This window comes from Talpa europaea, assembly GCF_964194135.1.
Source record: "Talpa europaea genome assembly, chromosome: 13".
NCBI classification, from domain to species: domain Eukaryota; kingdom Metazoa; phylum Chordata; class Mammalia; order Eulipotyphla; family Talpidae; genus Talpa; species Talpa europaea.
In genome coordinates this window covers 21109620-21122595 of record NC_140080.1, presented here as the reverse complement: position 1 = coordinate 21122595, position 12976 = coordinate 21109620, and the positions used below count along the sequence as shown (strand labels likewise).

Below are 12976 nucleotides of genomic sequence, written 5' to 3'. Positions count from 1 at the left end.
GACTGAAATACACTGCTAAGGGGAGCAGCGGGCGAGTCAGGAGAGGTCTGCTGTGCTATGTGGGTTGCTCCCTGGTGGGGGATTGAACTTGTGCTGCAGTGGCTACAGACAGCTCCATAGGTTGCCTCTTAACCCCTTGCGCCACCAGGGAGACCCCAAGCTTTCTCCCTTCTTAAAACCTCATACCTGTGATCAGCCAGGTGAGGGTGAGAGCCTCCAATCTTCCCTGACTTCAACCTCATTTCGAGGAGAAATTAGGGCCACGCATAGATAGGTCATGTATTCATGGCCAGTATTACTAAGATACTCGTTGCTCCACTGTTTTGAGGTAAGTTGATTTGCTAATATAGATGCTTCCTTGTTAAGCAAAATCCAGAGTCATAAACCCAGATTTTTATTACTGAGCTTTTTAAAAAGTTTCGCTCTTAAATGGGAACAGATCTAATTGATGGAAATGGGATTTGAGTGAAACTTTTCTGGAATTCAGCTTTGCAAAGAGGAAAGGGACTCTTGAAAGGATCCGTCCAAGCAGACAGACTCTCTAGTACCTTTTTATGGTCTCATTTTATTTTATTTTATTATTGAGGTGACGTTGGTTTACAACAGTGTGATTTAAAGAAATAGGTTCTATACATCAGTGCCCCCCACTCACTCCGGGGCATCCATATCCCTTCACCATAGACCTTTGGGCCCCTCCCGTGGCCTCATTTCTCTGTGGCTCCTTTTGTGCTTTGGGAGTCTTTGGGAGAAGGCAGCATTCAGGGAAATCAGAGAACCCTTAGGAAGAAGACAGGAAAATCCTGATCATTTACAGCTACTATTTGCAGCCCGTCCAGCTTTCTGAGCTGTGGATGATGTCAGTGACACTTTTAAAATGACTGAGTATCTGAGGCTTAGCAGTAGGACAGTTTGGGTTTGTTTTTTTTTTTTTGTTGTTGTTGTTGTTAAAGAACACAAATGAGGCCCAAAGCAGGCGCCAACTGATGTGATCTGGTGGAGACTCCTCAGGGCCAGAGTCCCTGTGCCCCCCTCCACCACCAGCAGGGTCACTGGATTCTGGAATTCTGTGCAATTGAGGGCCTTCTAGGGCACAATTTGGTTTGGCTTTCAAAACAATCCCCTCCCCCATGGTAAACCTTTGGGTTGAGTGCTTTAATTATACTCTTTTTCTTTTTTTTTTTTAAACAGAAGTCATTTTTTTTTTAAAGATTTATTTATTTATTTATACAAGCACTGGGTACAGTCAGAAGCGCAGGAGGGTGAGAGAATTCACCAGAGCCAGAGCGGGGAGCAGAGCAGGCAGAAAGACCCAAGTACACTGCTGGAGGGGAGCAGCGGGCGGCAGGAGAGGTCTGCGCGCCATGTGGGACCCTCCTCCGGTGGCCGGGGAGCAGCCGGGGATCGAACCGGCGCTGCAGAGGCTGCGGGCAGCTTCGCAACCCAGCGCTCAACCGCTGCGCCACCGGGGAGGCCCCTATACTCTTTTTCTTGACTCACTTGGTATCTTCTGTTTTGATTTGAAAATGACTAGAGAATGAAGTTAAAAATAGTCACTGTTGTTGGAGGTTTATTTTACACATGTGGCTGATCTCTGTGTGCCTCTGCCTTGAGACCTGCACATAGCACCACTTCTGGACTGATGCGCTGACAGCGGCCTGCTCCACCCCAGCTGTGCCATACTGCCATTTCTCTGTGGCTGGGATCCTGGCTGGGGGTGCAGGCACCTGTTTGGGCTCCACTGATCTAGGGGCCTGAGTCCTAGCTGGTCAGTGGCCCAACCTTTGATAGCACTGCAGCAGTTAAACCTCTGGCAGGCAGGCAAGCAAATAAATACTGGTTTTTCACACCTGGGAATGAGAAAATGAAAATAACAGTATAATTCCCAGTCATTGTACATAGATGTGGCTTTTGCACTGCAATGATTTCAAACAACAAAACCACACACCTGAGCTTTGGTTTCAGTGAGGTTTTTGAGTGAGGTATGTGAAGGCATGGCAGGATACACTGTTTTGAACAATGTGCATAAATGCAGTTAAAAGTGATTCAGGTGTGTGGCCTCTAACAAGCAGCAAAGGTTCAGAAATTACCTTGGAAGGAAGGTTTCTTTCTGTCTTGTGTTCTACTTTAAATTTAGATGTTTGCTTTTGGTAGACCAAAGTAGGTTCAACTTCTGGCTCCACCACCTACCCTAAGTGGTCCTTTAAACTTCCTTTCCCCAAGTTTCCTTTTTTCTCATCTGTCAAGTCCTTGCCTTCCCAGCCTTGGTGTGAGGATTGAATGAGAGGACACACAATATAAACCTTCTGTGCTCTTCTGTGAAACCGTGGCTGCTGATGTATCTGCTTTTTCCTAGAAAGCCTGTGCGCTTTGAACTCAGAGGGATTTGGCCTCGATAAGATTCCCATTCTCTGAGATCTTCAGTTTCTCCCTTTCTAAAATGTGGATGTTGTGAGAGTTGCATGAGATAGAAGTTGTCTCCTGCCTGGTCCACAGTAGATTATTCATGAGAATTTGTCCACATTGACCTCAGCGAGCTGCAAAGTATCCACTGCTTTCATCACGGTTCTAAAAGGAGAAGTCTCCAGCTCATCTAGGAAAGATAGAATTAGGAATATGAAATGTATTTGTCCCAGGTTTGTCCATTAGGCCTGAGATTCATCCTTGAGGATTCTTTTGGGAGAAAAGATCAATGCTTAAGGAAAACGGTTTTGTTTTGTTTTTTTTCTTCTCCAGCTTCCTTTGCTTTGCTAATGAAGTGGTGATGTCAAGTGGAAAGGTTGGCCAAAATGCAAAGTAAGAGACAGTAGCAGTGGTCACCTCTAAAGAGCTATGATTTCAGTGCAATCTGTCTAATGCTCTTTAAAATAGAGGTTCCTGTGAGCAATCTCTTCAAAGAGCCAAATACCAAGATATGGAGGAAACATGAGCATTAAGTAATCGTGTCCCACTGTGCTCTTGTAGACTGTAGACATACTGACTGTGAGCAAGATAAAACCCCCTTCCCACCCGGGTTGTTAGTGATCTGAGAATCCCAGGATTGAAGGGTTAATAAAGGGATGAGTAGGGAGATTTGTGGTAACAGCTGGAAGAAACTGGGGGCCAGCTGCCCTGTCAGGGTTCAGACGTGCCCCGGGGTGTGGGAGGGAATCTGTCATTGAGATTCTCCTGTCTCTGGGCTTTCCCTTCTCCCCCTGCCTGGCAGCACTAGCTGTCCCCTGGCACAGCCCCTGTCTGTCTCTTTGTTGGGTCTGAGTGGAGCAGAGTGCCTGTTGGAGCCTCCAGCCCTGCCCTGGCCACCTTTTTTCATTCGCTGTCAGTTTCCAGCTACTGGATGAAACCCATCCCTGGCTGACACCGTCAGTGCAAAATGATGCAAAGCTGCGTTTGCACTAACACTTCAGCTTTGGAGCCTCCCTTGCTCATCAGCACTCAGGAAACCCTTGAAAGAAGGTGAACAGAGAAAATATTGCCCGAATAACTCTGCAGATGTTTTTTCCCCAGCCCTCTGATTATACACACTAAGTGCTGCTATCTGTGTAAATAACCTTTTCTTCCCTGCCTCCCTCTACCCTCCCTGCTCCCCCACTCCCATGCTCTTAGGCTCTCTGGAGTGATAAATAGCCAGGCTACTGCTCAGCGTGCACCAACACCTGGGAATAATCATGCAAAAATAACAGTGAGAGACTGCCGCGCGTCTGTTCTTGACATTAACTTTCCTCAGTTTGACAGGCTGCCACCACCAGCTGTTAGACTTATGGGTCTTTTTTTTCCACTGGAGATGGCTGCTTTCCTGCTTCCCTCTTTTGGGCTGTAATAGGTTACATCAGCATCCCATCAAGATGACAGAAAAGAATTTTGACAAAGGAACTCTTCTTGCAAAGGCTGGCCAGTTTCTGTGTTGATCTTTCATTCCAGTTAGTTAGCAGTATTCCTAAACTCACAGTTCTCTACCGATTTTTTTTTTTTTTTCCTAATTGGAAGATCTGATCAGTACAATTTTAGGGTACTTCCCCTCCAGAAAGATATTCATGCCAGTCACCTCTCTTTAATTCATTACCTTGGGATGTAGTGAGTCCTAGCATTTGGCCTTCCAGAGCCAAATCTGCTGTTGAATTCTTTATCGTTCAGGCCTCAAGGCTATTTGTAATAATGATAGTGTTGACAATGGCAGCAGCTCTTCCTTATTGAGGGTTACTCTGTACTGGGCCCTAATTTAAGGTTATTTATTCAATCTCATGCAATAGTCACTTTACAGCCAGGTATTATTTACATTTTCCAGATGTAGCCACTGGTCCCGAGAGATGAGGCAACCAGCCTAAGGTTAGGTAGCTCAAGGGAGAGTGGGGAATTCCAGCCTGGAAGCTTGACCCCCCACACACACTGCACCCACTTCCAATACCTGCCTTTTTGCATTTAGGCCACCGTGAGCAGCTCCTCAGATGTGGTCCTATAGTTACAGTTGTACTTTTGCTATATGATTATTTGATTCCTGCTGTAGTCTTGCCCACTAAGGCAGGCTCTGACCCACTGTCGTGTTGCTATTGGGCTGCACAACGCCTGACACACAGCTTGGTGTAGTTATATTTTTTATTGGGTAGACAAGTGATTGAGTTTAGACGAATAAAAGGAGACTTTGGGGGTACAGTGTGTGAAAAAGATGCATGGAGAGATTTGTGGGAGGAGACTTTGTAGATGCAGGGACTCATTAGATCTGCTATGATCTGGAGGCGGATGAGGATGACTGATTGCGGCCAGATGCCAGCGTGTGAAAGAGCAGCGCTTCCCCAGGCTGAGCTTCTTAGGGTTAAGCCCTTTTTCTTGTACTTTTAACATACTGTAATCGCACTTAACCATGCATTTGGAAGGGATTATAGATTTACGTTAAATATAGAAGGAAATAAAAAGGAGCTTTGTAAGGTTGCATGCAGGGTTAGGCAACTGTTATATCAGGCCAGGGACGTTTTTTCCCCTCCTTTTTCCAAAGCCACCGTTTACTGAGCTGGCACTCTGCTGAGCATTCACTTTGCAGGAATTACCTCATTGACTCTTCATCCCATGGTAACTATTCTTCCTCCCATTTCTTTGACCCTGGCACTGAGCCTCAGGACAGCACAATAACTTGCTCAGAGCCCCATTTAGCACCCAGCAAGTGCCCATAGGCTAGGATTTGAACCCAGAGCACCCACAGGCCCATGCTACCACATCCTAGTGCATGCTTTCTGCCCGCTGGGGCAGAAATTGCGGGAACTGTTGCAACCCTCTGACTTAACAAGCTTCCTGGGTTGAAGAAGTTATGATTCAGTCTATGGTTCAGTGACCTGAGAAATCAGGATGTAGTGGAGCTCATCTTTTGTTTAAGGCAAATATCATTGAAAAAAAAAAATCCTTAAAAATTCTACTTTTCATATAGATACCTGTGGCTTTGTAGTAGGCATCAGCACACAATTGAACTGAAACCTTTTTTGGGGGGCAGGGAGGGAGAATTGGTTCTCACTGGGAGCATTCACTGACAGAAGGAACTAACCATGCTGATTTATTTCTCTTCTTCCCCCTCTTTTGTGTCCTAGTGTACTGACCTCTAGCTAAAATTTTCTGCTTGTGGGATTCTGCTTTTTTTTTTTTTTTTTTAACTTTTTTTTTTTTTTTTTTTAATAGAGGCATGCTTTATTTATTTGTTTTGCTGGTTTGTTTGTTTGTTTTGTTTATACATGCACTGGGTACAGTCAGAAGCGCGGGAGGGTGAGAGAATTCACCAGAGCCAGAGCGGGGAGCAGAGCAGGCAGAAGGACCGAAGTACACTGCTGAGGGGAGCTGCGGGCGGCAGGAGAGGTCTGCGCGCCATACGGGACCCTCCTCCGGTGGCCGGGGAGCAGCCGGGGATCGAACCGGCCACGGGCAGCTTCGCAACCCAGCGCTCAACCGCTGCGCCACCGGGGAGGCCCTGGATTCTGCTTTTTTTATGCTCACCTGAGTTGCGACTGAAGATAGCTTATTGCCCTTGCATAAATACGAGCCATGGTTTTCTCCAGAATGAGTAGCTTGGACTAGGTGACCTTGACATTGTAGCTTAAACATTCTGTGATTGTCTCAGGGAAATCCTGGAAGTGTGAACTTAGCTGCCTGTGTTTTGAGCAAAAGGCTGAAGGGACGGTCATTTCTGTCCATTGATATCATGAATCCAATTATTATTTTAAGATATTGTGGAATTCAGACTTTTCCCAGACTCTTCTGTGTTGGTCAGAAATTGGAAGGTCTTTAAAAGTAGCTTTAGCCGACAAATGAAAGATGGCTGCGAGTCGCTATAATCCTCCACCTCAATCTCTGTTTGGTGACCTCTGGGGGAGGGAGCGACTCCCAATAATACCACACGGGTGGATTTTGCTCTTGTTCTGCACTCCAAATCCTGAAATCTCTCCTTTTCCTCCTCTCACTGGTAGTGATGATCCCTGAGCCTATGGGGATGGCAGTTTTGAGCTACCATGCGGTAGTGGAAAAAAATAAAAGAGAAATTGACTCGTGTTGAGTCCAAGGATTGAGCCACTTTTATAACTTTATCACCTATTGTTTTTACCTGTTGACTTTAAGGGTTTTAGATTATTACCATATTGGTGAACTGTTTTTGATTATGTTTGTATTTATAGTCAGACTCTGTGGGGATCGGGTTCTCAAGTCCCTTTTATAAATATCAACTAACTTTTCCATTGCATTTGGATTGGGTCAGGGAAATAAATACAGTCAGCTTGCTTGTAGGCCCAGGCCCAGGATACCATCTTCCCCCACCCCCCAGTTCTTCATTTCTCCAAATGTAAATTCTTTAGAAGTTTGATCTTTAGAGTTACACCAACAACCCAAATAGTATATGTGTATCTGTATGCATAATATCATCATAAGCGAGGTTGAAATAGGGATTGAGTTATAATAGGGATTATTATCAATATTAGAAGGTCCAAGAATACATTTTCCTGTGGAGGAAAATGAGCATCATTGAGATTAAATGATTCTCCAAAACTCACAAGCTAATTAGTTGTCAGAGTTGGGGCCAATATCCTGGTAACTACATGCTATGTCCCTTTGACTTCCTTTAAGTTTTCGTGTGCACATCACCCCATTGTGTCCTGATCACTTAAATCAGAGAACAGATGCCCTCTGAGACTCCTCACCTTTTAAGTGTTATTCCATTTTCTTGTTTACGCTGTTGAAGCTATATTTATTCTCTCAGAATTAGTGTTGGCTTTTGATCAAGTGGTTAAAGAATATTTTGAGAATATTGTCCCATCAGTCTTTTCAGTTTATATGTGGAGCACCATAAAACAGCCAATTTACAACTAACTATACAAATTAAAAGGTTGTTGGGAAACATGAAAAAAAAAAAAAGTGCAGTAGGTGGTTTATAATTTTCCTTGGGCTTTTTTTTTTTTTTTTAATTTCTGGAAAGTGATTGTAGTCTCACACCATTTTTTTAATTGCAATAAAAACTACAAGGCAGATTTAGACATCCCCCCAGCCATACACCTTAAATTTCTCCCTCGGAACCCATTTCTTCATTTGTCAGTTCAGTTTTAAAATAGGAACTATCAGTGTGAACTTTGATCCACATTAAGGTGCATTTACACGAAAGCATAAATCACCAGACCTGGGGTTTGGGGCTATTAAATTCTTTTCTTTCTTGGACCCTGTGATCAGGAATGCAGAACAATAAAAAGAAAAAAACAAAGTATGGAGCAAAAGAAGTTTTATGACAGCTTTGAGGGCAGGAAATTAAGTTTCTTTAACATGCAGATGGATGAAGGGCTGTTCTAGTGCATCTTGGATCACTCAGGCAAGTGAACGTCAGTTTATCATTTTGGTGAAATGCAAACTGTAGAAATAGTTCCTCCAGTTATATGAACAAGGAGCCCACACAGATGACTGCTTCAGCTGTTTTACTAGGCACTTCCTCATATGACTTATCTTGAAATACGTGCTTGGTGTGTGATTTTTTTTTTTTTAAACAAGAAAGATTATGGAGTATTACATTTGTAGCCAAGTGTTGATTTCTTCTGAGAGTTAACTGGAAATATGTGAATAGACTGAGGTAGCATTTTAGCAGAACACCTTCTATGTGTCCTTTTCATGTACACGATTTGTTAGTCCAGCTGATGAAACATGCTGGGTGTTGTCCCTTATTCTCAGATGGTGTCATTGTTCAAGATGAAGACATAGGTAATTTGGAGTCCTGGTATTCATGAACTTTGTGCTCTTTCGTGTTTGACAACTCGTCAGCAGGGCCAAAGCTATTCTGTAGCATTCTTTTTTTTTTTTTTTTTTTTTTTTTTTATTACGGTTTCTTTTTTTTTTTTTTTATAGAGGCATGTTTTATTTATTTATTTGTTTGTTCGTTTTTGTTTATACAAGCACTGGGTACAGTCAGAAGCACGGGAGGGTGAGAGAATTCACCAGAGCCAGAGCGGGGAGCAGAGCAGGCAGAAGGACCGAAGTACACTGCTGAGGGGAGCAGCGGGCGGCAGGAGAGGTCTGCGCGCCATGTGGGACCCTCCTCCGGTGGCCGGGGAGCAGCCAGGGATCGAACCGGCGCCGCAGAGGCTGCGGGCAGCTTCGCAACCCAGCGCCCAACCGCTGCGCCACCGGGGAGGCCCTCTGTAGCATTCTTAACAGTTATTAAAATGGGCCATATGAATGAATGAATGAATGAATGAATGAATGAGTTGGTTGGTGGCTTACCTCTTTAGTCCATGCCGAGACCAGCTTCCTTGTGGCTGGACTCCTAAACTTTTCATGGTGAAGAACTCCTTTGCTGCTCTTCTCAGGATAGGGGTGCAGAGGAGATAATTGCAGTACAAGATCTTGTATTTCTGTTTCTTGGATTTAGAAAGAGGACTGCTAAGCCTGGTCACACGCCACAGGGATCTTGAACCACTGAAAGGTCATGCGCATTGGAAAAACTTGAGTTCTATTAATGTTGGGCACACGTTTATTTCCCCATTTTATATGAATTCTGCTAAACTTTGCAGAACACTTAATTAGGAGTTGATGTTTAATACATGCTAATAATATCCAGTTTCTGTGTTTCAGTGTGTGTAATCAAGTTTATGTATTTTATATATTCAGCAGAGTAAATTAATACATTTTAGTGGTGATTTAATTCATTATGGTTTATAAAGTACTTTGAAAACAATTTTAGTCCATCTCCTGTGCTTCAGTGTCCAATGATGCATATGTGGTGTTTGTTAGAGTTTCTCTTTGGAAAATGTTGTAATTTTGAAAATAAGATTTCATTCCAAGAGGGAGATAGTCTTGATTTTGCCAAGCACATTTCATTCACAGCTACTGAAGCTAATGGTTGTCCATTAGTGAATTTAGAAGGGCATCGAAGCCTTGCCTATAATTCAGGAAGCCGGAGCTCCAGTGTTTACCTTGTTTGGCATGAAAAAATAAAATGCTCATTTCTATTCTGCTTTATATTTTGGCACCATTAAAGCCCTCAAAGCATATTATAATTGCAAATGGAATTTGGAATGGGGATATATTCTAGAAGTGATGTAAACAGATTGCATTAAAAAGCACTCACAGAATGCAGCACCACTGCAGTAAGCCTGTCTGTCTTTCAGGTTGACCCCCTGTTTACAGTGCCAGCACCGCCACCGCCGATTTCCAGCAGTCTCACGCCTCAGATTCTACCCTCCTACTTTTCCCCATCTTCATCCAATATTGCAGCACCGGTTGAACAGCTTTTGGTTCGGACTCGTTCCGTGGGTGTCAATACATGTGAAGTTGGAGTAGTGACAGAGCCAGAGTGTCTTGGGCCCTGTGAACCCGGGACCAGTGTGAATTTGGAAGGGATCGTGTGGCATGAAACAGAAGAAGGTAAATACAATTTATTTTATCTATTTCCCCATGTTGTCCTCCCCTGGTGTATTTATGTCTCCCTGAAAGGGGAATATGTTGTATGGTCTTCAGAAAGGAAAGAAGAGAGGTTTGTATGCATTCTGGATTTTTGTTGACTCAAGAACCATGTTTGACCTGTTGTTCATGGTTGCTTTGGCGTTCAGGCTACATCAGGTGTCCCTAAAAGTGGTTTTTCCACTATAAGTGCTATCCTGGAAGGCCTGTGAGAACCAGGGTGAGGGTTAGCTTTTCCCCAAAGAGGCATCGTGGAAATTAGGAAGGCAGAGATCCTTCACGGTGTCCCAGCCGATCTATATGTCTTGAAGTGGTTGTTTTTTGCGTTGTTGAGATTTATATCTACCTTCGGACTTGAGCAAATGTTCTTGAATTTCATGAGGGCCAATGCCATGATGTGGCTGTGAGTGGTTGGTGCTCAGAGCTAACGAAGGCAAGGTCAAAGGCTTGAGCCCCACCGAGTTACTCGGTTCTCTTCGTGGCCCTTGGAGATATGGCACCTTCTTAGCGCCTTAACCCACAGGCCATCTGGCAAGTGCAGTCCTTGCAATCCATTAGTCAGGAAAAAGAGATCAGGATCAATCTATCATTGCTATTGGAAATACAAAGCAGAACTTAGGCCATATCAATAGTCAACCCAAACCATGGTTGGCCCCATCTTGTGGCACATGATCATCAGGTGTTTCAGGTGGCCAATGTCACTAATCGAGGTCAACACATAATCTACATTAAATGAGCAAAGAGAAAGCTGTGTTGCTCCATGAGGAATGGGTAGAGTAGAACAAAAGAAAATGAAGAAAACGGGAAAGTTTTTCCCCTTAAGTTTAGCTTGGTAAAGGATAAAGTAGATGCCAGTTGCTGACATCATGGTCTTTTTGCAGGGGAGTAAGGGCAAGGATGAGGGTAACTAACAAGCAGGTCTGAGACTCACAGTCAACATTCATACCGAGGGCTACCGCAAGAACTGCAGCTCCTAGGGAGAAAGTGAATTACATGCAAAGAAGATTGAGTGGATGGGAAAGGGTGATGCATTAGAGTAATCGGTAGCAAGCAAGTAATTGCGAGAAAATATTTAGCATAGTGACAAATGGAGGAATGAAAGGAGAGAATAGACATGGAGGATGAAAATTAGGTGACAGGTGTAAAATATAATTGAGCTGTTTGAAGATAGAAAAGTAAAAATTCTTAGAAAAATCTTTGAATTCTGCATATTGCATTAAATATACTCTTGCAAGATATCTTCTATAAGATGAGAAAAAAAATGTGTGTGAATAGCATCAGTAAGAAAAAAAATGGTGTTAAGAAGGACCATGAGAAAGGGAATGAAGGCTGTAGATGTGGTGAGTGATCTTGTTTGCTGAAATAGAAATGAGAGTAAAAATTTACTTTTGACTTTAGAATTTTCTGGGTTTTGGAGCCACTCCCCTTTGTTCTTCTAACTGGGGAGCCATTCAGAACAATACTCCACCAGCAGACTGGGGAGCATTGATGTGAGAGGAGCAGAAATTAAACTGTTCCCATGTAGCTTGCCAGCTCCGACACCCTCCAGGCACGGGGTCCACTGTGGGGAGCAGGCTTCCTCATGCCTCTCTTAGGGGGGTCATGTTCAATTTGCCTTCTCTTCCCTTTTTCCTAGAGAAGTGATGTAGGAAGGTCTCACACTGGTATCTTGGTGTGAAAAACGAATCGATCTCAATAAGGTTACACTTAACCGGTTTGGGTGCCAATTTTCAGGAATTGAAAAAAGCTTGGAAGGAGTAAGGTTCATTTCCATGAACTTGAATGTAAGACTTTCTTGGACGTGGATAATTTACTTGCTTGGGTGATGCACTGCCTTCCATTTCTCAGCTATGTAGTAGCGCCCATCCGTTTATTGCTTGTCATAATTTTATTTATTCCAACATGGGATAAGACTTTAGTTCCTGCAGTGTGACCTCACTGGGTGGTAGATGTTGTAAAATTAGCCATAAATGTTCTGGAGCAGCTGTAAGACTTGGGTTGTTTTTCACTTAGAAATCTACTGGGTTTTGACTTGACCTTTCTCCACTAATAAAATCTGAGATTATTTAGGGGAAGAAAATGTGTGCTTAGAAACTGTAGCTGTACATGAATTGATAAGGAATTTTGATCGCCTGAGCATATGCTTAAAGGGCTTTACAGTGGTAGTGGTATTTTGTAGTGCATACTATTATTCATTATTATGATTGTTTGGTAGTGATATATAGAAAGCCTCACCAGTTCAACCTCATTCTTTGAAAAAATAAATTGTTCTCCTGACTCTGACAACCTGCTCTTTTATGCTGTGATTCCCCCATCCCTGTGGGTGTGCCTAGATGTTCATATGGTGGACTGATTAGCTTTAGAAGCTTTTCAGGCAAAGTAGTGGGGCCTTGGGCAAATCCAACCTTCTTTTTACTGCCTCACATTTTCCTGGATTTGGAATGTGTGGATGTTTATTGTGGTGACAAGAAGGAGCTGGAGCTGTTAATAGAGTTATTTTTGCTGAATAAACTAAACTTCTGACCTCCCTAGAATTTAAGAACTTGTCTTTGTGCAGGCCTGGGTCACAAGATGTGTGTTTAATGTGCAACCATTTTCAAGAGCGTTCCTTTGGCATTTTTTTTTTTCCTCAGCACACTATGTTTGAAGCCCTTGTACCAATTTAAAAATTAAACCCATTTGACCATTAATTTTTTTCCCTTTTGGGAAAAACAGAGAGAAACAGAACAGATGCATTTGGAGCTAGCTGTTTGGCAGAGCTGAAAGAGGTGGGTTTAAGCACAGAGGAGGGATCAAGTGAGTCACAGTAGTTTTCTCGAGTGTAGTCTCACTAATAAAGAGCTTCAAATCTAGCACTTTATCAAACTATCAGTTGCCTTCGAATAATGTCCTGTAGATTGAGTTGAATAAGATCTTTTCCTTGGTATTTTCATTTTGAAGGTATTGTTTAACTGATAGGGTTTTTCACCAACCTAATTTATTATATGTGTTCGTGTGTGTGTGTGTGTGTGTGTGTGTGTGTGTGTGTGTGTAAGATCCTAGGATATTTAAAAGCTTCTCTCTGCAGTCTTTGGAG

The 12976-nt window shown here is 43.1% G+C and overlaps 1 protein-coding gene across 2 annotated transcripts in view; it reads left to right on the top strand.

Moving 5' to 3' along the window:
- ZNF608 (zinc finger protein 608) overlaps positions 1–12976 on the top strand; it is a gene marked incomplete at both ends in the record, with an annotated part of 101781 nt that overhangs the window by 37136 nt on the left and 51669 nt on the right. For both annotated transcript variants that reach the window (XM_084252871.1, XM_084252870.1), the window contains one exon: positions 9609–9864. In XM_084252871.1, coding sequence (XP_084108997.1) covers positions 9609–9864 — 256 coding nt within the window. The remainder of the gene's footprint in view (positions 1–9608; positions 9865–12976) is intronic.